The sequence below is a fragment of the Sphaerodactylus townsendi genome, linkage group LG03 (genome assembly GCF_021028975.2).
Source record: "Sphaerodactylus townsendi isolate TG3544 linkage group LG03, MPM_Stown_v2.3, whole genome shotgun sequence".
Classification (NCBI taxonomy): Eukaryota; Metazoa; Chordata; class Lepidosauria; order Squamata; family Sphaerodactylidae; genus Sphaerodactylus; species Sphaerodactylus townsendi.
In genome coordinates this window covers 15,950,171-15,976,585 of record NC_059427.1, presented here as the reverse complement: position 1 = coordinate 15,976,585, position 26,415 = coordinate 15,950,171, and the positions used below count along the sequence as shown (strand labels likewise).

At 46.6% G+C, this 26,415-nt stretch overlaps 1 protein-coding gene across 2 annotated transcripts in view; it reads left to right on the top strand.

The window, feature by feature from the left end:
* PPP1R18 (protein phosphatase 1 regulatory subunit 18) overlaps positions 1 to 23,043 on the top strand; it is a 66,132-nt gene extending 43,089 nt beyond the window's left edge. For both annotated transcript variants that reach the window (XM_048489651.1, XM_048489652.1), the window contains 2 exons: positions 17,645 to 17,846; positions 20,730 to 23,043. In XM_048489651.1, coding sequence (XP_048345608.1) covers positions 17,645 to 17,846; positions 20,730 to 20,749 — 222 coding nt within the window. In that variant the 3' untranslated portion in view covers positions 20,750 to 23,043. The remainder of the gene's footprint in view (positions 1 to 17,644; positions 17,847 to 20,729) is intronic.
* The last annotated feature ends 3,372 nt before the right edge of the window (positions 23,044 to 26,415 follow it).

Sequence of the window (26,415 nt, the reverse complement as noted above, 5' to 3'; positions counted from 1 at the left end):
CGTCAGCTGCTAACTTGGTTGCTCTAGCTGTCCCTTTAATATTAGTTTGATCTGGAGCAAATCCCAGATGCCGTTATGCAGCTCCATGCCTATGAAAAGTTTCAACTGCCCATTCGCACTCCTTGAGCCAGTGTTTTCCAACCTTTTTGACATCACGGAACCCTTGACTTCATATCTCACGGTACCCCTGCCATCCTCCCCCTACCTTCCTCTCCCAGTTCTCCTGCTTGCCACCCCCCACCTTCCCCTCCTAGGGTGAAGGGAAGCACGGGGGGGGGGGGAGGGGGAGTGGATGCTGACTTTGTGGCAGACCCTGCCCCCTGGGCCAGCTCCATATCCTTGCTGGTGCCAGTGGGAGACACCACAAAAGTGAGGGGGGCCGGTAACATTTCCGCGGTACCCCTGGGAAATGCTCTCGGCACCCCAGGGTACCACGGAACCCTGGTTGGGAATCGCTGCCTTAAGCTTTTGTTAAAGGGCTGGGACATTTTCCTCCGGCCCTAGCGGCAATAAAAAGCTTAAGGTTCCAGCACCACCTGACTTCATGAACTCCTGAGATGAAGGGGTTAAGCCCAGGGTAGACTTATTTGTAAAGAAAAGGAATGGAGTCTGTGCAAACTTGAAAGCAAACATTTCTCACACTGCTACCTTGTCTTTGTTCTTTCATATCTGCCCCTTGCTCTTCTCCGAGCAATGGCCATCCCCCTCCCACACATTTCCCCAGCCTTCCCTCCTCCCCTCCTATCTTGCATTTCCTCCCTGCCCACCCCAGCTGCTGTGCCCCACCCGAATGCCTGCCTCCCTAAGGAATGCACTAAGTCTGAGTCACCCGCTCAGGCTCCTAAATAAGGCCTGGCACAGCAGAGGGGAAGCTGAGGATCCACGCAGCTGTTGTCTGACTCGGCTCAGCCCAGTCTGGAGAATCCCCGCTCAGAATCCCCTTTTCTCACATGTGCGGTAATGCAGAGCAGCAAGGGAAAGGACTGAAAGCAGAGCCAGATTCTCTGGGGGGTGAGGATGGGATTCGGGGAGATATATGCTTTGTACCCAAGAGTGTGTGAACAGCAGTCGTTCAAACTCCAGAGGACAGCCCTGTAGGTTTCATTCAGCACCAACAAGCAAAAACCGTGTAGTATCTTAAAGCCTAAGTAAATATATTGGGGTTTCTATCAATTATCTTTCTTTCCACACTTGAATTTTTGTTTATTTTTGCACATCTGGATAACAATACATAGAAAGATAAGAAAAGATTCCATCTAGTCCCTCTACCCCTATAATATCAAAAATACTAAATGAAAAAAAGAAGAAAACACATACCCACACACCCAGAGGTGGGATCCAGCAGGTTCTCACAGGTTCCCGAGAGTTGGTTACTAATTATTTGTGTGTGCCGAGAGGGGGTTACTAATGGGTGATTTTGCCACGTGATTTTTGCCTTAGTTACGCCCCTCCTCTCAGCAGTAGCGCGCAGAACTTGAAGCAGTCTAGCAGGAGGTGCACCAGCGTGCGTGGCAGCCTGCGCCTGTGTGCATTCGTTTCCCGCCCAAGGACCGGTGCAGTGGCTGCGTCCTTGCCACAGCCCCGCCCAAGAATGCCTGGCCACACCCCCGTCATGCCCCGCCCAACCCCATTGGCGCTACGCCACAGTTTGAATCCCACCACCATGGGAACCTGTTACTAAAATTTTTGGATGCCACCACTGCACACACCTATACATATATGGTGACTTCCAGCTACCTCACTATGGATCCAGACGTACATCTAACTCAGTGCTTATAATTAATATCTACATTTTTTTCACTTTTAGTCCTTCTTATAAAATTGTCTTAATCCAATATGCTGTTTTCATTTAAGTCTCAAATCCTGCCATTGTTTCTTTGCATATGTTTCCAGTAAGTCGTCTGCAAAGGGTTTCCAGTCTTTAAGAAAATTGTCCGTATTCTTGTCTCTTATAACCGCCATCAGCCTTGCCATCTCTGCATATTCTGTGACTTTCAAGAGCCAGTCTTGTTTTGTTGGAATGTTATTGTCCTCCATTTGCATGCATATAAAATCCTTGCTGCAGTTGTCATATGCATAAAAAGTGTTCTGTATTGAGGTTTCTATCAATAATCTTGTCCCATCTTTTCTCCAAGAAGCTCAGGGTACAGGTCTCCCCTCCCTCCCCCCATTTTATTCCTCACAACTCACCGCAAGAAATTACAATGAGGGCGATTCCCCACTGCAGAGACAACCTAGGTTCGACACGGTTCCTTTAACGGGTACTGACCCTAGGTCAACTCTCGTCACTCCCCACAGCAACTGATTTCAACTCTGTGCATGCCCAAAACACAGCTCTTGATTGGCTGAACGGGAGAGTCGCCACGGATGATTCCCCACTGTCTAGCTTCCAACTGAGTTCGACCTAGGTTCAAAGGAAATCTGTACCTCAGAACTGGAACCAGAAATTCCAGTTCTGAGGGGGGCAGAACTGAAACGAACCCAGGTCGAAATCAGCGGGTTGCTGGGACAAACCTAGGTCGAACCTAGGTTGACTCTGCCAGTGGGGAATCACCCTGAGAGACTGACCAGAAGTCACCAACACAGGTGCTACCACCAATCTTAGGCCTGTTCGCACATGCAAGGTCAGGAGGTAGTGAGATGGAGGAACATGTTTTTGGAACATTCTACTGTGCTGGAATGTCTCTGAAAACTATCCAAGCAAGAGGGGAGGACCACTTTTCCTGTTGCTCTACTTTTCTTTATGCATGGAATTATAACATGTCATTGGTTGTTGGAATTTGCCACCTCTGGTGTGAAGTGCTGCTGCGAATGTTAGAAGGGCCTGTTTTGTGCCAGAGTGCTGACATAATTTTCAGCAAAAAAAACCAAACAGAAGTGACGTTGTTAGACTCTCTAGAATTTACAAAATCTTCTATAGTTTTACCATAGAGTTTGTAAATTCTAGAAAGTCTACAAAATCACTTCCAGTTTTTACCAGTGGTGATGATAGGAATGTTGGGACATGATCCATTCCCCCACCCCTCATTTCTTCCCACTGGTGGGCAAAACAACAGGATAACCTGTTGGTCTGCTATAGTGGGAAGCCTGATATTCCTACTCTGCTGTCATATAAAAACTTCTTCTATGTATGATCCAGGTCTGAATCCATCCACCATATACCAGTGATGGCGAACCTTTTCAAGACCGAGTGCCCAGATTGCAATCCAAAAACCCACTTATTTATCGCAAAGTGCCAACACGGCAATTTAACCTGAATACTGAGGTTTTCGGTTAGAAAAAACGGTTGGTTCCAAGGCGTGCGTTACTCAGGAGTAAGCTTGGTGGTAGTCGGTGTATTTGCTTTGAAGCAACTGTGCAACTCTTCCAACGAGTGAATCACGACCCTTGGAGGGTTTACTCAGGAGCAAGCCCCATTGTCAGCAACTGAGCTTACTCCCAGGTAAAGGATCGCACTTTAGTTCAGCGCATGAAAATCAGAGGGGTTGAACAGCGCTTAACAGGGTTACCTACACTGCTTCCCCAAAACTAGGCCTTAGGTTTAATGCTAATAATCAAGTCCAGTGGCCCAGGCCAGCCTAGATATGTGCCCACAGGGAGGGCTCTGAGTGCCACCTCTGGCACCCGTGCCATAGGTTCGCCGCCACTGCCATATACTGAGGCCCTTTCAGAGGTCTAGAGAGCTAACTTTTGTGGCCTTCTTCCTCCCCCCAAATAAAATTATGACATATGGAAACAAAAGAATGTGCCCAAAAAAGTAACAAAATTTGTATCAGTTAACAAAAAATGTATGGCTTTTACCACATATAGGCGGTTTCCGCACAGCCAAGGTAGAGACCCTGCATCAGCATTAATCATGCCGATGCAGGGTCTGGGGCTGTTCGCACAAATGGCCCCATGGGATGCACAGCTGTGGGAGCAAGCTCTGCACAGTCGCGTATTCCCCTCCCCGGCCCCAAACGCCTTGTTACCTTCTGCTGGCAGCCACGTTGCTCTATCGTCACTCTGAGGAGGGAAGGGGACATGCTCCCATGGCCACAGCGACGGCTGAAGCACCGGAGCCCCGGGGCGTGTCCCCTTCCCTCCTCAGAGCAACAATAGAGCGACGTGGCTGCCAGCAGAAGGTAATGAGGCGTTTGGGGCCGGGGAGGGGAAAATGCCAGCTTCCACCTGCTGCCGTTCACATGGCAGCGGATGGAAGCCGGCGTTTGCAGGAAAACTCGCTCCCCAAGCGAGTTTTGAATGCACCGTTTTGGCGGGCACAGAGCGCTGCTGCATCGATTTGGCAGCGGTGCCTGTGCTAAGGGTCCCCGCCAAAACGGTGTTTTACTGGGCAGAAGCCGTTGCTTTCACCCCGTGCAGAAACCGCCATAGCTTTTACAGGATAAAGATGACAGGAATTCATCTGCCATTTCCTGGACTGTCATTGTTATAGAATTCTCCATTTGTGTCCTGGTGCATGTCCCCAAGGCACTGGGACCCAAGCAGAGCATTCCAAAACAAAGATGATCCAGAAAATGGCAGATGAATTCACAAATCTCCTGTCATCTTTATTCTGAAAAAGGTATCGAGGCTGTGTCCCATTTTGATCCGGTAAGGATGTTCAGTTCAGTAAGCATGTGCATAAGAACAAGATACAACATTCATTAAATGCAAAAAAAAGGTCTAAATTTGAGGCCTTTTGAGCTTGAACAAAATGGCTGTTCCTTCTGATTAGCCCTGAGTATACTACATTATTGCTACTATACAAAGGCAATTGGGTGTGGTGGTTATCCTGAATTCTACTTAGCTATAAAGCATAGAGATGAAGGCTTTCAGTTGCCAATTTTTTTTCGCCAGTCCCTGATCCTGTGCCTTTATCAGCACCTTGATCTACATTTTTAGCAAGCCGTGACAAGCTTTACTCGCTGGTTTCTGCCACTCAAGTATCTGTTAAAGCGCAGGAGCAAGCCCGGCTAGGTTTTCTCCAAGCTGGCAACTTTAGTGGCTCTGGGCAAGCTGATAATTCTCGAAAGCTTATAACCTTAAAATCTTGTTGGTCTCTTTGGCGCTATCGGACTCAAATCTAATTATTCTACTGCAGACCAACACGGCTGCCCTCGGAAACTGCTTTGCGGGGTTATTTCGAGGGCAGGAGAGCTGTTTTTAGCTCCGTGGAGAAAATAGGAGAAACAAATAATGAATAAAGAGATCAAAATGAGCCCCCCTTCTTTATCTGACCCAGTGATAGCAAACCTTTTCGAGACCGAGTGCCCAAACTGCAACCCAAAACCCACTTATTTATCGCAAAGTGCCAACACAGCAATTTAACCTGAATACTTCGGTTTTAGTTTAGAAAAAACGGTTGGCTCAGAGGCGTGCGTTACTCGGGAGTAAGCTAAGTGGTAGTCGGTGGCTTTGCTTTGAAGCAACTGTGCAACTCTTCCAGTGTGTGACTCATGACTCTAGGAGGGTTTACTCAGAAGCAAGCCCCATTGCCAGCAACCGAGCTTACTCCCAGGTAAAGGAGCTGTAGTTCTTCGCATGAAAATCAATGGGGTTTAACAGCGCTTAACAGGGTTACCGACACTGCTTCCCCAAAACTAGGTCTTAGGTTTAATGCTAAAAATCGAGCCCAGAAGCCCAGGCCAGCCTAGATGTGTGTGGGGTGGGGGTGGGGTGTGCCCACAGAGAGGGCTCTGAGTGCCACCTTTGGCACCCGTGCCATAGGTTCGCCACCACTGATCTAACCCATTCAAATGGTGTGCTGCTTTCTCCTCTGTTCACACCTACATTGCTTAGACTAAGTAGTCAGAGCTCAAGCCTCTTTGGGATTTCTTTACACCTTGCAAGGGAAAAAATATATATATCAGGCAGTCATACATGCCTTAATGCAGTGATCCCCAATATATTTAATGGTGCCCGGTTATTCTTCTTCCAGAGAATATTTCTCTCAAAGCAGAGAATCATACCTGGATTGCCTCTGCTTCACTGCAGTAGGAAGAGCCCACTTTATACCCACAGAGAGCGACCATTTTGGAACGTTTCCCTCCGTCATAGAAGGATGCTTAGCTTGGATTAGGGTTGTCAGGCCCCCCTTGGTAACCACCAGGGGGATGTGGAAGTAAGTTCTAGGGTAGCCCCTTAGCAAAGAATGGGGGATGGGGCACTCCCTTTGAGGGTCCATAACTTTGGTCCCCCTGAATCAAACTGCACCAAACTTGAGGGGTGCCATCAGGACAGTCTCCAGATGATACCCTGAAATATTGGTGCCGATACATCCAAAAATGCGCCCCCTGCAGAAACATCCCACAAATTTGCCCAAGAATCTTTGTTCTGCATTGAATTTTCTGCATTGCTGTCAATGGGGCTTGCAGGCTGGGGGGGGGGGGGACATTTCTGAAGGCACAGTCTCAACGCTTTCAGGGTCTCATCAGGAGACTGCCCTAATGATACCTCCCAGGTTTGGTGCAGTTTGGTTCAGGGGGGCCAAAGTTATGGATCCTCAAAATTGTAGCCCCCATCTCCTATTAGCTCCCATTGGAAACAAAAGGGGATGGGGCACCCCTTTTGGGAGTCCATAACTTTGGACTCCCTGAACCAAACTGCACCAAACTTGGGGGATAGCATAAGGACAGTCTCCTGATGATACGCTGGAATTTTGGTGCCGATTTGTCTAAAAATGCACCCCCTGCAGGCACCAATGACCTGGTGCAAAAAAAATTTTTGGTCGTGGTGGGGTGGCCGTCCATGGGAGGGGCATCCAATTCAGGTTTTGCCCAGGGCTCCAGTTTGCCTCATTACACCCCTGCATTTAGGAGTAAAGTTTAACCTTGGGAGGCTAACTGCTGGTGAGGCTTTGCTCAAATTATGTCCGGTGCACCGTTTTTTTCCAACAGTCTAGAAGAAAATAGTCATATCTTCACCTGTGGGATTGATAGCAGCCCGATATGCAAGATTCGATGGCTGAAGCTTTTCAAGACATAGAAATAAGAATTACTACCTGACCAGTGGTACAGGAGATTGCTATTCAGCCAGCTGTTTCTTTTCTTAAATATTGCCAATTGTCTTTAGGGCCTCCCTCAGACATTTCCAATTCTTTCTCTATTTTCAGTTTGCTCAGGTCTGTATCAACCCACAGTAGTTTTTTGTCTGCCCTCTAGGGTTTTCCCGGGATTACCACTGATCTCCAGGTGACACTTCACCTGGAGAAATTGGCTGCTTTGAAAGATGAATTTATATCCCATTACAGTCCTCCTCTCTCTAATTACCCCACCCTTCTCTTGCACACACTAGAATCCCCATATTTCTCAGTCCAGGGCTGGCCACCCTACTGCCTTCTCTGTGCCTTTAATGGCAGCTTGATATTGCATTCCAGGTTATGAAAAAATTATTCTCCTTTTTTGTTGTTGCAAACCTCGCTGTTTTAAAGGCACAGAAGTGGGCCTGGCTGGCTGTCAACTTTGTTCTCTGCTCCGCCTCAAACAAATCTCCAGACATGAACACCCTGCTTCCACCCTGGTCATTAATAGACCTCAGTTAATTGAGATTAGCTGAGATTAATTCCCATGTGAACTGTTTGAGAAGAAGACAAGATCAAGGACCCCCTGCGTCTTTGAACTCTGGGTAGGGGGGCAGAGGAGAAATGGGATTAGAGGGGTTATTGGGGCCTGAAACAACCATTGGCAAAGATATCGTTAAAAACTGTAACATTGGCAGAACTCTGGAGAAAGAAAGGCCCGGTCTACTTTACAGTAAAGAGAGAAATCAGCTTTCATGAGCCATTCTGAACTTGAGCACATCGAGTTTTTAAGAATTAGAATGAGTCAAAAGGTGATGAGTGGAGTACTGTGAGACTTTTCTGTTCTCTCTCACAACAACCTTGTCAGAAAGACTGTTAAAACTGCACAGGAGGGGACTGACTCAGCCAGATAATTGTCCAAGGTTAAGGTGACCAGATGGTCACCTTTGTGGTCCGGGACAGGGAAAGCAGGCGCACGCCAAGAGCCACAGAAGCGCACGGGCTTCTGGGGCTTGCCGTTTGCCGCCCTGTGACAGGGAGGCAAACGGCAAGCCCAAGACAGTGGCACGTGGATAGTATACGTTGATCGGCCTTATGGGAAAACTTGCACCGTTTCCTCGCCTCTGTGACAGAACAGCAAACGGCAAGCCCCAGAAGGCCATGCACTCCTGCGGCCAGGCGCACGGGAGGCTGCCGCACTGCCTTGCGCCCCAGAAGGCAGTGCAGCAGCCTCCCAAAAATCGGGACAATTTGCAGAACCCGCGGGACAAATTGTTTAAAGGCGTGACGGTCCCGCCAAAAGCGGGACGGCTGGTCAGCCTATCCAAGGTCACCTTGTGAATTTGTGACTTGGAATTTATGGCCTTTAATTCAGACCCTCCATGTTGAAGTTATCTCTTCAGCCAACCTGCACGAGGAGGTTTCTTGAATAATTCAGTGACGGGGCTGTGGTAAATGGAGCTCTGGGGGCAGAGGTGGGATTCAGGGGGTTCCGAAGGTTCCGTAGAACCTGCTGTTAAAATTTAAAATATCACTTTTTTAATACTTAAAATATTTGTATTGTATTAATATTTTTAATACTTAAAATAGAAAAAGTGATATTAAAAATATTTTTAAATACTTTTTAACAGTCATTGTTTGAATCCCACCCCCACCGGAACCTGTTGTTAAAATGTTTGAATCCCACCACTGTCTGGGGGGGGGGGGGGGGCTTTTAAAGGCTATACAATAGGCAGAAATTCAACCAGAAAAAGCCTTTCTAACATGGGAGATGGCTCAAGAGGGCAAAGACAACTTTGCATACTGACAGTTCTCCTTAACACATTTCTGAAAGCTACTGGGATTCAAACTTGCCTGCAAGCCATATTTTCTGTTGCTGAAGCCCCGTCTCTTGTGCAAATGTGTCAATCAAGGCTGCTAAAGGAGATGCGCTCTTCGCATGTTTGAAGGTACCCTCATTATTACTTCACATATCCCCTAATTGGGCTCCAGGGATGAGCCTATCGCTCCCAGACTGAGCCTCACCCGTTTCTGTCATTGAGGTCTTGTCGTATGGGTACCTTTACTGCCACCTAACCTTAATGCCAACTCAGCTGCACAAGAAAATGTTTTCAGGAGGGCCCACGAGGCCATGAGCCTTATTAAATATGCACCTCAGCCATGCTGCAATATTGGCAGAAGCTTCCAAGGGCAGAAGCTATGAGAAGTAATGACAAACTGCTCAACTACTGTAAGCATATATAGAAATCCTCCCCCAAAGGACAGAATATACAGGGCCATTCAAGGACGTACTTTTTTTTGCATTTTAAACTATTTTACTGAAGTTTGCTTTTGAAATTATTTATCGGGGAGGGGCCGTTTCTACACCACTTTTCTCCCCCAAGGCATCCAAAGTGTTTTGCAAAAATACAGAACCACCAATTTAAATAAGCAGAACAAAGAAAGGGGAAAAAAATACATCTTGGGCCGAGAGCTAAAAATATGTCCTGGATCCTTCCCCTCTGTTCAAGCTTCTGGTCATGCCCGTCGGGCTAAACAGAGGAGAAAACAAACTCCGTCCAGGTTGTGCTAAGATGCCGCTAGCCAGCAAGCAGGATCGTTCCAATTTCCTTTCCATCCAGGTGTCTTGGTTTTTAATTTTCTTTTAATGTCTGCCGCCTGGAAGGCTGGACAGAAAGTCAGTAGAGGAATACGTCAAAATAAATCAGTGAATAATTCGCTTTGGAACTGGGTTGCCAAAAGGCCTGGAGGAGGAAAAAGACCCATCATTTCTGTAGAAGTTATGTATAGTCATGGTTGGTTGAAGCTTTTTGTGGTGTTTGGAATATGCTGCCACAGGAGGTGGTGATGGCCACTAACCTGGATAGCTTTAAAAGGGGCTTGGACAGATTTATGGAGGAGAAGTCGATTTATGGCTACCAATCTTGATCCTCTTTGATCTGAGATTGCAAATGCCTTAGCAGACCAGGTGCTCGGGAGCAGCAGCAGCAGCAGCAGCAGCAGGCCACTGCTTTCACATCCTGCAGGTGAGCTCCCAAAGGCACCTGGTGGGCCACTGCGAGTAGCAGAGAGCTGGACTAGATGGACTCTGGTCTGATCCAGCTGGCTCGTTCTTATGTTCTTATGGGGGTAAATACCCCATTAAGCTCCTGGGAACTGGGTGCTTGGGGCAGCCAAACACGGTGGGCAGAGCTTCTGTCTTCTAAGCGGGATATGATTGCCCATGGTCACTCGGCGAGTTTCGCGGCCAAATGGGGATTTGAACCTGTGTCTTCCCCTTCCTAGTCCAACTCTCCAATCACTATGTCGCACACTGGCTCTGTGCAGAAGAGGGGATTTTGAGAAGGGCCCCTTGGCAGAATTGGGATGGCTCCGGGTGTGTTAACAGCAACCCCCTTCACCGCAGCAGTGTCAAAAGGACAGTCGGCTGGCCTGGCTGCCCTCAATCCCTTTGCAAACTCTCCCAGCACCCCCCCCCCCTTGTCGGCCTTCAGAGCAGGGTGGAGCTGCACCTCTTCCATGGCTCCCTGCAGCATTTTGCACATACTGTTGACGCACACCCGTGTGTGGCAATCAGGCGGCAGCTATTGGCAATAGTTTGGAATTTGTGTTTTCCAGATAGTCCACTTATCAGTCTTTCCCTACGGCCACTGGCCATGCAGGAAGGGGCTGATGGGAATTGTAGTTCCTGAACATCTGGAGAGCCGCAGGTTCCCTACCCCTGCAATAGCTGCTCCACCCCAAAGGCAGCGGTGCCTCGTCATCTGCTCCTCCAGGTGCGGCTTTCTACCCACTTTTCCCGGATGCTATTTCTGAGCCCAAGGGGCAGGGGCAGGACACCTGTCCTTGGGAATATTATTATTCTCTCTCTTTCCACTGGAGCTGCGATAGGTGGAGGTGGGGAGGGTAATCTCATTTCCTCCCAGGTTTATCTCCTGCTGTGGCTTCCGTCCTGGGTTTTGCCAGCGTCGGGTTCGGCGTGGGAGCAGAAAGGACATATCTTGGCAGGCCAGTACAGACAAGCTTACCTGGCCAAGGCGATGCAACCTCCTGTATTTTTAGGCTTCCTGGATCTGAGACACATCCAGCTGCCCTCCCCCACCCCAGCTATTCTGAGTCATTCCTGAGCTTTTGCCAATGAAGCGTCCCATCTGTTGAAGGCAGAATGCCTCTGTATATCAGCTGCTGGGGAGCACAGGCGGGAGGATGCCATTTCAGTCAATCTGGTCATGGGCTTCATAGCAGCAGCTGGTTACTCACTGTGTAAACAGTGCTGGAACTGATGGGCTTTTAGTCTGATCCAGCATGGCTCTGCTTATGTTGAGAGCCAGCATGGTTACGAGTGGCGGACTCTGATCTGCAGAACCAAGTTTGACTCCCTACTCCTCCACATGAAGCCTGCTGGGTGACCTTTGGCTCGTCGCAGTTCTCCCAGAACTCTCTCATCCCCACCTACCCCACAATATGCCTGTTGTGGGGGAGAGGAAGGGATCGTGATTGCAAGGTGCTTTGAGACTCTTTAAGGCAATGGTTCTCAACCTGGGGGTCGAACGACCCTTTCGCAGGGGTCACCTAAGACGCTCTGCATCAGTGTTCTCCATCTGTAAAATGGATAAATGTTAGGGTTGGGGGTCACCACCACATGAGGAACTGTATTAAAGGGTCACGGCATTAGGAAGGTTGAGAACCACTGCTTTAAGGTTAAAAAAAGCAGGGCATAAAAAAACAACTCTTCTATAAGAAACATGAATAAACTTCAGTGTTTGTACATAATCTAGGCTTGTACACGTGTACACATGTTTGCCTTCTTTTGCTAACATTATTTAAATATTGTTAAATGAAGCCAGTGTAGTGTACAGTGGTGTATCTACCTAGGGGACAAGGGGTACCCTTTGTCCCCGGGCGCCACTCTTCTGGTCACGTGGGGGCGCAAAATCGGCCCCCCACATGACCAGGAAGTCCTGCTGCCTTGTCCTTTTCGCATGCCTCAACCTGTCCATGTGTCACCGACATGGGCAGGGTCAGGGCGCTCGAAGACCACCATGAGGCAGCAGGAAATCCTGCTGCCTCATTGTCTCCGAGAACCCCTGACCCCACCCATGTCAGGACTTCCTGCTGCCTCCAAGTGCTCTCAACCAGAGGCATTCCTCCTATTGGGCAAAGTGTGCAGTTGCCCAGGGCACCACCTTGTAGGGGGCTCAAAAACTGCAGGTTCGTTGGTGGGATTTTTTGTATTTTCAGTGTTTTACCGTTTTTGGCCTGCAGAGGGCACAGTTTTTAGGCTAGCAGCACCAAAATTTCAGGGATTTTTTGGGAGACTCTCCTGATGATTCCACCCAGGCTTGGTGAGGTTTGGTTTAGGGAGTCCAAAGGGAGTGCCCCCATCCCCCATTGTTTCCAATGGGAGCTGATAGGAGATGGGGCTACACCTTTGAGGGTCCATAACTTTGGACCCCCTAAACCAAACTTCAGCAAACCTGGGTGGTATCATCAGAAGGGTCTCATGAAGAAACTCTGAAATTTTGGTGCTGCTATCTTAATAATTGCACCCCTGACAACAGGCACCCCCTAAATTTCCCCAGATTTTCCTTTTAAATCCATCCCCTTCCTGCCAATGCTTGTTTTCTTTCTTTTAATCTCTCAATGCCTAATAAAGGTTGTTGTTGTTGTTGTTGTTGTTATCATTATTATCATCATCATCATCATCATCATCATCATCATCATCATCATCATCATCATCATTATTATTATTATTATTATTATTATTATTATTATTATTATTATTATTATTATTATTATTATTAAATCCACCCCCTTCGGCATGGATTTAAAGGGAGAATCTGAGGTCCCCAGTTTAAACATTGAAAGTGATGCTGTTTCAGGGTGGGGGATAATTCAATTTCAAAATAGCATCACTTTCAATGTTAGCGAATTAAACTGGGGACCCCAGATTCTCCCTTTAAGGTGGATTTAAAAGGAGAATCTAGCCTCCTAGTTTAAAACACCATTGAAAATAATGCTGTTTGGGGGGGTGGATTCCATATCATTCTTGTTTAAATCTAGGGAGCCCAGATTCTCCTTTTCAAATCCACCTTAAAGGAGAATCTAAGAGATCCCCAGTTTAAATAACATTACGAAAATCGATGCTGTTTCCCCCAATTGGGGACTGGATACAACACCATAAAACGTTTTCATAGCAGCAATAAAACATTTTGAAAGCATTTTGAAAATGTTTTCAAAAAAATATTTCTGCTGTGTGGCATGACCCATTGCTGTGTTCAGATTTGTGAGTTGGGGCATGCTCTATAACAGTGGTGGTGAACCTTTGGCACTCCAGATGTTATGCATTCATAGCTCTATCAGTTTCGCCAGCATGGCCAATTGGCCATGCTGGAAGGGGCTGATGGGAACTGTAGTCCATAACATCTGGAGTGCCAAAGGTTCACCACCATGGCTCTATAATGTGATGATGACTTTGAAACAACCTGGGGGAAAAAATCATTGTTTGGTCACTGTGGGAAGGCAGAGGGCGTCACTTCATGGGGGGTGGGGGGGGCCATCAAACTCAGGTTTTGCCCAGGGCTCCAGTTTGCCTAGATACGCCACTGCTCTCAACCCTGCCCATAGTCATTCGCGTTTTTTATAAAAGCAGGTCTCTGAGGCCAGGGATTGCAGTCTCTTCTGGCCTCCCCAGAGGGGAGGTCAGAAGGGACTGCCTACTGGGAGCCCAGCCAGCAGGGGGAGTCTGGGAGGGAGGTGGGCACCCTAGACCTTGCCCATGTCCATGGTGACATGGGCAGGGTTGAGGGCACCCGGCAGTGGGGGGCTGGAGCCACAGGGGGGCATCAGGAGGCAGAGCCAGGGGGCACTGTGGGACGTCCCTGGAGACAGTTTGTCTCGAGCCCATTTACCCTCGATGCACGCCTCTGGTAGTGTAGAGCAGCAGACTCTATAGTCTAAAGAATTAGATTAAATTCCCCCACTCCTCCACATGAAGCCTGCTGGGTGACCTTGGGCTAGTCACAGTTTTCATGAATTCTTTCAGCCCACACCTACCTCCTACAACGTGGCTGTTGTACAGGGGAGGGAGAAAGGAGTCAGGCCAGCCGCGTGAGTCTCCTTAAGGTGGAGAAAAATGGATTATAAAAACCAACTCTTCTTCTTATGACCCTGATAAATTATAGGCAGACCTGCTATTTAAAGTGCCAGTGTGGCAAAAGAGAATTGCATCAGGAGACCTTTCTGCAAACTAGAATATACTAGGAAGCTTATCTAGTTCCATCGTTTCTACACTGATCACTCACCAGCACACAGTGAGTTAAGAGTGCTGCACAAGGCTCTTGGAGACCTGGGTTTGATCTGGGAAGCTTCCCGGGTAGATGGGTCACTTTCTCTCGGCCTCATTTACCTCACAGGGTTGTGGTTGTTGTTGTTGTTGAGATAAAAGAGAAGAGGGGAGAACATGGTTGTAAATTGCTTTGGGTTCCCATTGCGAGGAAAAATGTAATACAGGTATCTTTCAGGGATGACACCTAGTTGATTGAGATGCATTCCTAGCACAATATGATTGTCCCAAAATATATGGGTGGTGATTGTATCTAGTTGATGGAGATGCATTCGTGCTTCAATGTAACCATAACAAGATATATGTACTCGGTTTGCCATATGTTAACAATGCTGTAATGGGACATTCGTCCCTTGATCTGTACTTTATGGTTTCACATGCTTTGTAGATAACTAGGCTTACCCCTGACACCTTCTGCTTCCATGAGAAAATGGATGTTTCCATTGCTCTGTGGGGGTAGGAGGCCAGGTGGCTTTAACTGTCACTGACCTTGGGGCACCTCAGCTCCAAAGTAACTCTTTCTTACATTCTTTGCAAAAATGGGGGGGGGGGATATTTCTGAATAAATGTGTTAGCAAAAGCCAGTTTCGCCAGAACAAACACTACTGATCCACAATCCAGAGTTTGTTTATTGATTCAAGGTTCGAGAACTAACATTATCAAAACGAATGAATTATTTTAATCCTTTGAATTATTCAAATATAAAATAGGACACTAGCTTCCAACGGCTCTCACTCTGTGGGTCACATTTCCATACTATATGAAGCCAATGGTAGCACAGGTTGGCCTGATCCAATACAAGAGATTGGCACACAATATCAGCCTACGCAGATGAAGGTGTGGATCCAGATGTGCTTGCACTGTGATGTTCACCTGGGTCCTTTTGAACTAGCTGCATTTTCTTTTGAAGTGGTTAGGAATGCGTATCCTTATCCAGCTTGTTACACAGGACAAGAGTTGAATGGGGATCCGTTTTAAATAGCACAGGGCAGGCTCAGTGAACCCTGTCTGTTTGTTCCAGAGGAGTAGCCATATTAGTGTGCTGCAAGCCAGAGTCTCGTTGCCCCTTAAAGGCTATAATAAATTAATAGGGACGTCTGCTTTGAAGAGCTGTAGGTCATTTTGCCAGAGGTGTTCCATTCAGTTGGGAGAAAGAGATGTACACAAAGCTACATGCACAAAACAGACGGGCTGGGTTGGGAGCAAGAAGGGAGGTTACAAAGAGGCTCCATTTCCCAGGCTGTGAGTTTGTTACGTTACAAATCAAAACACGTGATAATGTCAAGAGTAAAGAATCTGCTCAGAATGGGTGGGAACCACTGCTAACTATTGATAAACTGATGAAGCAGTCACTCAGAATATCATGAATATGTACACTTCTTTTCTGTTATTTCCCGCCTCTTCCATTATCATTTTTCCAGATATCTATGCGCTCATGGTAGTTAGAAATTTGCTCTTTAAAAGCTTTCAAAAGTGGGATTTTTGTTACCCCAGCCTAGTGAAGTGGTTTGAGGGCCAGACTAGGTCAGTGTTTGTGGGCTGTCAACTCACAACTGTCTTATAGTTACCCTCCCCCTCCCCCGCCCCCAGTAAGTTTTTCAAGGCAAGAGAATGTTCAGAGATAGTTTGCCATTGCCTGCCTCTGTGTGGGCTGAGTGAGTTCTGAGAGAACTCTAACTGGCCCAAGGTCATCCAGCAGGCTGCATGTGGAGGGAGTGGGGAAACAAACCCGGTTCTCCAGGATAGAGTCCGCCACTGATAGCCACTATACCACACGGACTCTTCCACAGATTAGGAGCCCCAGGTACAAATACCTACTCAGTCATCCAGATTGCTGAATGACTGTGGGCTTGTCACATTGTCTTTCTATCTATCCTGCCTCATACACTGATCTGTGTGGTCCAAGCTAACCTGATCTTGTCAGATCTTGGAAGGTAAGCAGGGTCAGCCCTGGTTAGTGCTTGGATGGACCTAGTGCGCACCCATCCAAGCGCTAGGTAGTCTATGGCCAAAGGTAGTCTATGGCCATGCAGAGGAAGCAATGGCAAAGCACCTCTATTTGTCTCTCACTTTGAAACCCCCATAAAAGGTCGCTATGAGTCAGCTGCAACTTAACAACACTATTCAGACAGACGTCCTACCTCCCATGGTTGTTATCAGGATAAAAACAGGAGGGAAGAATGATGTCTTAAGCTTTTTAATGTCCCTGTGGCTAAACAGGCTTGCCTATGGCTTGCAGGCCCTATTTCGCCCTCTGACCTCTCCCAGAGTTGCCAACCTTTCCCTGGAGAGGGGCTATATCTTATTTCCAGGCTTCAGCTGCCACCCACCTGGTCAGTTTTTTTTTGGATTGTCCACTGAGGAAAGGACCAGGACTTCCCAGTCTCCTCTCCTTCACTGAAGCTCAGGAATCAGGGAACCTTCTTCCCTCAGATACCATCCACAATTCCTACTCACTGTTTCGGTCAGCATGGCCAATTGGCCATGCTGGTAGGGGCTGATGGGAATTGTAGTTCCTGAACATCTGGAGAGCCGCAGGTTCCCTACCCCTGCACTAGCTGGTCCAAAACAGAGGGGACACACGCAGTACAGAGAAATGTCCACTCCTGGTAAAGATGTAACAAAGTCAATTCTTTAATAACAGAAGAAGAAGAATTTAGAGAGATTTTCTGGCACAGCACCCCAAAGACAACAAGGAACACAAACTAAAGAACAGCAAACCACAAGTCCTCTGGCCCTGTCGCTACCACATACCCTGCCTACTAGTTGTTGCCCAGCAGGGTAGGTCCTCGGCTTACGTAGGTATGGCTTATGAGGAAGCTCCCATCACTGGACCTAGCACACGGCCTGCGGGGAAATGGCCGCTGCCTTCTCTCCCAGGCAGAGCCTTCCTCTTCCCAGAGCCCAGCAAAACAAGAAGACCCCGCCCACAGGGTTCTGGGTGGTTTTATCCCTCCTTTTTTCCCTCCCTTTTTTGGCTCCCCCTGATGTTGTTACCAGGCTCACTGCAACTTCTGCCCACCCGCTCTATGGTGCCTGGTTGGGAACAAAAGGAAGGGCCGGGACATTTCTCCACAGTCCCCATTGGGGAGAAAATGGGGAATGAATAAACACGGAACTATGATCTCGGAGACCACATACAGCATGCGTTACCAAATGACCCCAATGCAAATGGAAAGATCCTAGCATGAAATCGTTCTGATCTTGCGCAGCCAAGGGAATGGGGCGGTTGAAAGCAGAGCATGCTGGGTAGTTGCTCCTGGCTTTGGGGATCTAACCTCTTCTCTCCTCCCCTGCAGCTGAAGATTTCGTTCAGCGAGAACCAGCTGGAGAGGACCTTCCAGTACCCATCAGAGGGTTCCCTGCTGGAAGAGTTTGGGCCCCCTGAGGAGTCGGAGCCTTTGGTGTCTACCCATGGGGACGAGGAGGAGGAAGAGGAGGAGCTGCTGCTGCTTCACCGGGGTCTCCCTGGACTATTGAGGACCAAGCCCCTCATTGTGGGTGAGTGCTTGCTGTTATGTGTCTAGCGTTATGACCATTCAGAAAACACTGCCCCCCACCCCCACCCAGTACACTGAAACTAAATTGAGGGTCTTTTCATAGATTGTGTAGTCCTAAACATAGGTCGTTTCCCCACTTACCTGCTGCTGCGCGCTACTCTCCCCAAGTAGCGCGGGGTCTCCTGGCACTTCCCACTACAGGGGTGGTGACAATGCTGCCGCCCTGACGCTGCCGCTCTCGCGCCCCCTCAGCGCGCGTCATTCCTGGTGCTCCTCAAAATGGCGCCTTTTGATGACCCCGCGCAGAGTGCGGGATCGTGGGGAAGCCCGGGAGCGCGCCAGGAATGACACGCGCTGGGAGTAGCGCGCAGCAACCTTGGGTCAAGGTAAGTGGGGAAACAACCATAGTTACTTATAGGTTTTTTCCAGCCTGAAAACATTTTACATGAAACCCCTTTTACAAGAATTTTTTTCCCTGAAATGTTTTCAAAATGTTTTTCCTTGTTGCGCAGTTAAATATGCAACATTTTATTTCTCCCATCCAAAATCACAGATTCACGCCCCTCTTCCTCACCCTCTGCAGTTTTCTGCCGTTTTCTTCTTCTTCCAACTGGTGTTTTCTCATCTGCCATCGCGGCCATCCACCATTTTCTTCATCAATTTGCAGTAATATGTTCAGTATTGCTTGCCTATAAAACAGAAGTGCCGATCAATTTGCCTTTACCCCATTTTTAAAAATCTTCTGTTGTGGGATCAATGATGCATAGATTCTAAGGACTGAATCTTCAAAGAATCAACTCCATTCATGCATGTTTTCTTTTAAAAAGTAACCTTTATGGCAAAGTCACAACTGATATCTCTACACAGAAAGTTGCAAACATTTTCTGTGCAAACTTAGTGATTTTTTAAAATTTTGTCTGTGTGGGTTCTGTGGGGCAGAACTTGGAATGAGTTTGCAACAACAAATTTTTAAAACAAAATGGTTTACTTTCTTAACATATAACATATAACATCAACATTTAACAACACACTTCAAGGTCCTGTTCAGGTTGCATTTTGAAGTCCTTATATTTACGGTCTACTGATACTGCCAAGTCCAATTCTTCTTTGCATGTGGGTTGGCTCCTGAAGACTCCAAGGGCTTGATGAACAGGATTCAACATGATGAAGGTTTCCAGGAGAACTCTCACCCATTACAAACATAAAAAACCCTGAAACAATAAACTCCAACATTTACAACATAGCAAAAATAAACAACTACCTTCCCACTAGTTGCAGTTACCTTAACAAGATGTTAAGGGCTTATACAAATCAAGGTTCGAGTCTGGTAGCCTTGTCTCCTCCAAACTACATGATCTCTTCAGCCTTCTGCTGCTTTGAGTCTCCACCCCTTTCTGGGTCAACCCATTCTGAGCATGGGGGTTACATCTGCAGAACATTTTAAAAGGCAAAATGCAGACAAAACCCCAGAAAACAATAGTATTGAAAACAATCTGGAAACGTTCTACAAATGTTTTGACTGCTTTGTGTGGAAAGGGCAGTATGTGTCATGTTCTCTAGATTTCTCAATGAATCAGACTCAGTTGGAAATGAAATCGATTTTATTTGGCAGAAAATCAGAAGAGATGCACTCTAGACAAGAACTTTGCCCAATCTGAAAATGGGTGCAAAAACCCCAGCAAAACTACCTCAGCCCCTCCTCCCAATACCCAACGGTTATTCGCTAGCTGGTACAGCTGTGCACCCTCACAGACAACACACTCTGAAGTTCCCATGAAAGTTGTTCCATAACAAGCATGCAGAGCCAAAGCAATACAAATAAAGAAATGAAAGCAAGCATATTGAACATAAACAGCCTGTTCCCCAGATACCAGACCTCCCACGCCCACTCATGACAAGACCAAACAGGTCTTGATAGCCAGAATCTGGCCACTTGAGCCCTGATCCAAAGTTCATGGTCCAAGAGGAGAAAGGCAATTGATGACTCCTTTGATCTACCTGGAATTTTGGGGAGGCATAATGACATCATGTCTAAAATTGCAATAAAAAGGGCAGTATGATAAAACATGTCCAACAGTTTCAAACCCCCCCAGTAGAACACATACATTTCCAGGGCTGTGTACCACAGTAACTGCCTTCCAAGAGTGCAGGGGGTAGGATAAGATGATAGAGAACAGTTGTAGGCTAACTTGTTCCTTGATAGGCTTTTGGTTGGGGGAACACTGAAAAAGCCTAACACTTTTTCAGATCTTCTAATTCTATCCTGTTCTGTGTATTCCTTTCTCTGTTCAATTTGTAGGCAGCTTTTCCCCAACGGGCTCAGAGTGGTTTTAATTTTATTCATTTTTATAAGCTTTACATAAAATCCACTCATAGCATCTCAAGAAGTGGGGTCCTGGCCGTGAAAGTGTATGTTAGAGTAAAATATTGCTAGTTCTTAAAGTGCCACTAGACTCCTGTTTATTTTTGCTATAACCAATTAACATGGGTGCCCCTTTGGAATTAATGTTCTATATGGGTCGGTGTACATGGTTGAGGCATTAAAAACAACCCTGGTTATAAAATTGTGAAAACTAATTGGAATGCAGATGCCAGCAAACTGCATTTGAGGGGGGTGGGGCGCACTGGAATCATCCCTGTAAAGCAGAAGCAAAGCTATGTCTGGAAGTGCTAGAAATGAAGACAGGTAGTCGTTTCCTTTTTTTTTTTAACAAGAAGGTCCTTGTGATGCCAACCTCAGAAGTACCCCCCTTCTGAACCCGCTGAATTCAATATGCTTGGAAAATTTTAGGATGACGCCAATATTGGAGCTCCACCTAGAGGCTGATCTGGAGAACTGCGTGGACTCTTAGAAATCCTTATTTCTTCTCTCTTCTTTTCCCAGATGAGTCTTGTCGGCGGTAACCCAACTCATCCTTCTCCATCGCCGGGGAAAGATGGAGGACATCTAAGGATTCGTGTCACCCTTCAAAGTCTCTCGGTGGGACTTTATTTCTTCTAGTCTTCCAGTGATTGCCACACCAAGGAAAGAAGCTGGGACCATACCAGACTGGGCCATTTTGTCCATTTTCCTAAGGCTCGTGCGGTTCTTTCTTTGGAATGGGAGAAAGCTTGAAAAACTCTTTCATCAATATTCTGGCACTGAGAACAGAACCTCAGAAACCCCATCCTAAATCTAAACAGCAAAAAGATGAGGGACAACCCAGACTGCATCCATGCGAGTTTGACGCAAAGAAAATCTTGTTTTGCAAAAGCAGCTTCGAAGTGAAGACGTTAAAGCAGCCAGCAAGGTGGAGCACCAAACCTCATGCCTGCTTGCCTCCAGTATTGCAGCAAATCCTGAGCCAAGGGCTAATTTCTCCTTGCCCAAATACAGCCCACAGTGGGCTGAGGGATGTTTCTAATTCCGAGATCCACATTTTTGTAAAATCTCTGAGGTTTATCCTTTACGACTCATTATTTTTAAATTTTCTAATCGCTGCCATGTTGTGGGGAGGGAGTTGGGGGTGGGTAGAGGAACTAGCTTTGGGGGGGGGGGCGCAATTTTGGTGGCCAACAACCTATCAGTATTGTATAAGGATTTCTACCAAGGAGGGGTATTTCTAATAGCCTTTTTAGTAAGCCATTATGAAGGAAGGCAATTCCAAATGGCTGTCCGTGTTGTTAAAACAAGTACAGCTGGTATTAAGTCACACGACTGGGCAAAGGTGGACTCGTGCTTAGAAACAGGAAAACAAAGGCACTTGTTTATGGAGATGATAAGCAACAAAGTAGAGCGGAAAAATGTGGCTTCCTGTCTTTGCCCAACCCACTTCCTGTCAAAGGATTCAGGAGGATTGGGTAAGTGGACATGGAAGAGAAGGCGGAGTTGAACAAATGAGCAGAGGCAGGTTGCATTGTAGAAAATGGACTGTGGATAAATGAGTGTTTATCATTCTTCACATCATGGCATTTTAAATCAATGGAGAGAAAGGCTAATTTAGGAAAGGTTTTCAAAAATGTCACAATGCACAGTAGTCACAACAGTTCAAAAGACTGACATTCAGGACTTTGAGGACTCTTGGACAAGACAGGTGCTCAGGAGCAGCAGCAGCAGAAGGCCATTGCTTTCACCTCCTGCATGTGAGCTCCCAAAGGCACCTGGTGGGCCACTGCGAGTAGCAGAGAGCTGGACTACATGGACTCTGGTCTGATCCAGCTGGCTTGTTCTTAAGGGACAGCTCAGACTCCTCGGTGCTGATGACTAAAGTCCAGCCATAGGACAACAATATTGTCTTGGAGGTGTATAATCAAATAGGGCAATTTTTCCCCCTCGCAACTGAGGGCAATAACCAGCTTGGCATTATTATAACCAGGCAAGGAAACAAATGGTGCAAAGGGAAACAAAACCTTTTAATGATTCTTACATTCCCAACCAGACCATGCAGTGCTTTCGCTGGAAAGTTTTACTCCGTTTTTTCAAGCATCCTCGCCTGATCCCTCTGTTGAAATGAGGGCACTGTCAACCACCCTCCATGCCACCTGTCATAGTCTGTGCATGACTCTCCGAATCCTGCTGTAAACATAGAACCATGCTGGAAACGTCCAGATCAGAATGGCAGTATTTCTTAAAACGCCTATCTTGGAATCCCCCACATATGAATCATATGTGTCTTGTGGAAAACTTGTGTTCAGTGGCTTGTGGAGAAAGGGTGTGACCCATCGGTTAGAGAGGATGTGGACTGAGAGCACAGAGGAGTGATGGATGGATGACAGAAGAGAGTTGTTGTGACTGTAGGAACGCCATTGGTTAGTCAAACTGTAGGGAACGAGTGTGAGCTGAACAAGCAGAAGCATGAATGAGTGGATGAAGGAAGCACAGGGGGGGAAGGAACAAGGAAAACAGTGTGTTTCTTCCCTCTCCCTTCCTGGCTAATTTATCTTGTTACCTGTGCACAGTTTTTATTATCTCCCCCCCCCCTTTTTTTTTTTTTGCACTGCGGGAACAGCCGTACCTAGAGCCCATGAACAAGTCAGAGAGTGAATTACTGGGCATGGCAAACATCTCTTCCTTTTACAGGAACAGAACAGAGCTTTGCCCAGATCAGTGCATGTGAGGCGAGGGCTGAAGCAGCTGTGTCCAGCCATTTTCATCAGTGTTTTTATATGTATTATTATTACTATTAATAACAATAAATCCAAACGATGTTGCACGTGGATTCATCCTGTCTGCTGTCATCTGTCAGTCACGATAGTCAAACAAACTTCCATGGACACAGGCAATGTACCTTTGGATTTCAGGTGCCGTTAGGGTGGAAAAAACGCAGAAGGTGCTTCCCTTAACCATGTTGCCTGTGCCTGCCCAACTCCTGGAGGCATCTGTATTTACAGTTAGAAACTAAATGCATGGACTTTGGTATGCCTCGGAAGTGATCTTGTCTTTATTACCGTATATACTCATGTATAAGTCGAATTTTTCAGCACATTTTTAATGCTGAAAAAGCTCCTCTTGACTTATATGCGGGTCATTAAATTTTTGTGTGTGTTTTTACTTTGCCGGCCAGCAGGGGGCGCAGTTGTTAGGCTAGCAGCACCAAAATTTCAGGGTACCCTCAGAAGACTCTCCTGATGATACCAGCCAAGTTTGGTAAAGTTTGGTTCAGGGGGTCCAAAGTTATGGACCCCCAAAGGAGGTGCCCCCATTCCCCATTGTTTTCAATGGGAGCTATTAGTAGATGGGGCTACCCTTTTGAGGGTCCATAACTTTGGACCCTCTGACCCAAACTTCACCAAACCTGGCTGGTATCATCAGGAGAGTCTCTTTATGATACCAGCCAGGTTTGGTGAAGTTTGGGTCAGGGGATCCAAAGTTATTGACCCCCAAAGAGGATGCCCCATCCCCCATTGTTTACAATGGAAGCTAATAGTAGATTTTTCATTTCTGATAATATCCCTCTTAAAATCTAAGTTGGGTTACATTTGGACATACAGTTGATGATGAGGAATCCAGTTTTGAAGGATTTTAACTCTTGTGTTTTAGCTTGGTTGCTGGTTGAGCTAAGGTTTTTGTACTTTTAAAGTTATTGTTGATACCATACTGTTCTTGTTGACCCCCTTTTCCACTTACAGAGCCAGTTTACTGTTTTTCTTTGAAATAAATATTCAAAAACATTTAACCTACTGATGCCTCAATTGATGCTGCATTTCCCACCCTCGACTTATACGCGAGTCAATAAGTTTTCCCAGTTTTTTGTGGTAAAATTAGGTGCCTCGACTTATATGCGGGTCGACTTATACACGAGTATATACGGTAATTGGCAAAAGAAATAATTAGGCATGCAAAAAGATGAATTTGAAAAGCAGGTTGCTGAAACAAACACTAAACATTTCTTTCAGTGTATCTGGAGCAGGAAACCAACTAGAGAAGCAGCTGGGTCTTGGGATAACCAAGCAACAAAGGGACGATTGTTAAAGGAGGATGGAGAGATGGCAGAGGAGGTCGGCGGATTTTCTGTTTCTGTGTTCACTGCAAAAAGTGTGGGGTGTGTATCCATGCCACAGTCACCATTTTCAGGAAGATGATCTGAAGAGCTGTGTCAAATTGTGGTGACCAGTCATGAAGTCCCAGCTCTACTGGGGAAATTAAAAACCACTAAGTTTCCAAGTCCTGGGTGTGCTAGAGAGCATGCACACCCAGAGTTCTTAGGGAACTCAAATGTGAGATCTACTAACTAATATATGTAACCTATCACTAAATTCAGCTGCTGTACTAGAAGACTGGAGAGTAACACACGTAACACCATTTTTAAGGGTGCAGAAAGGAACTAGGAAATTACAGGCCAGTTACAGGCAAATTAGTAGAAACTGTGATCAAAGATAGAATTATTAGGCAGAAAAGAGGAACAAAGCCTGCTGAGGGAAAATCAGCATGGCTTCTGCAAAGGGAAGTCCTGCCTCACCAACTTTTGGGAGTTATTTGAGAAAGTGAATAAGGATGCAGACAACAATGACCGGGTAGACATTATATATTTAGACTTTCAAAAGTCTTTTGACAAAGTACTTCACCAAAGACTCCTCAGTAAACTTAGCAGTCATGGGATAAGAGGATGGGTTCTCTTCTGGATTAAAATTGGCAGAATGACAGGAAACAAAGAGTAGGGATAAAAACAGTTCTCACAATGAAGACTAGTAAGCAGAGGGGTCCTGCAAAGATTGGTAGTGGGACCAGTACTATTCAATTTGTTCATAAATTAAATGAACCTAGGGGCACATTTGTAGCAGCCAAATTTGCAGTTGATGGAACCCCCTTCCAAGTGGTGAGATGGGCGGCCATGGTGCCACAACCGCGCTGCCCTGCTGCTCCCAGAGAGGCTTCCCGGCTGTGCCGGGAGGCTTGCAAACAAAACAGCCCTCCCACTGCCAAGAAGCCTCTAAGGGGCTACATGGGTCGCATAAGTCCGAATTTCCTGCCAACCGGTGTAACCTGGCAAATGTCTGGGAGGAAGCCAACTAATGTCAGATCCTCCTCTGGCCACTGCCACCGCTGCATTCTGTGTCCCAGCAGCAGGGGAGGCCAGCACACCGGTGGTTTCGCCTCTCAGTCAGGGTAAGTGTCCCAGGGAGGGCAAACATGCTGACTTGAGGGTGCGCCGCTCCCAAAAGTCCTTCCCCACCTTTGGACGGGGCTCCAAATTATTCAGGATACGAAGAGCTCCAGGAAGACCTCCACAAACAGGGTGAACAGGCAAAGATGAAGCAAATGAAGTTTAATGTTGGTAAGTGTAATAAGGTGATACATACTAGAACAAAAAAAATCCAAATATGGGCTAATGAGTCTGAACTTTCTGAGATTGAGAAGGAAAAAAATCTTGGGAGTCATAACAGCTTAATGAAAGTGTCGATCTAGTGTGCTGCGGGACCGAGAAGTGCAAACTCAAATGTTGGAGATTATTAGGAAAGGAACTGAAAATAAAACAGACAATATAACATCCCTTTATGTATCTATGGTGTGGCCTCATTTGGAATACTATGGGCAGTTTTGGTCACCATATTTCAAAAAGGACACTGCAGAGTTGGAAAAATTACAGTAGTGGGCAACCAAGATAAATAGAGGATAGGAGCCCCTTCCCTGTGAGGAAAGACTGTGTGTGTGTGCAGGGGATGGGGAGAAAATATCAGTTCTACCCCATGGTCCCCTTCTTCAGCAGCATGAGGTCAAGGGAATTGCTTTGCCTCTTTCATTTAGGAGGGAGATTATTTTTGGAATGGACTACAATATAATTTGATGTCGATATAACTTAAATGGCTTCTACAAAGCCAGCAATCTTGAGACTGCTGGGTGTGATGAGACCTGTGCCTTCAAGAATGACTTGATGGGCAGAGTTATGAGAACCAGGGAAAGCAGGCTGAGAGTTCTCAGCAGAAAAGCTGCACAGCAAGGAGTGCCCCCTTGTGTGTAAACAGAATGCAAGGAAATCCCACTACAAGCCCACTGCACTGTTAAGAGCTCCAAGGTAAGCATTCTATGCGTAATGGGCCAATGATTACCAAATACTTTCTTGATAGGTTCCTGTCCCTTGAATAGCCACATA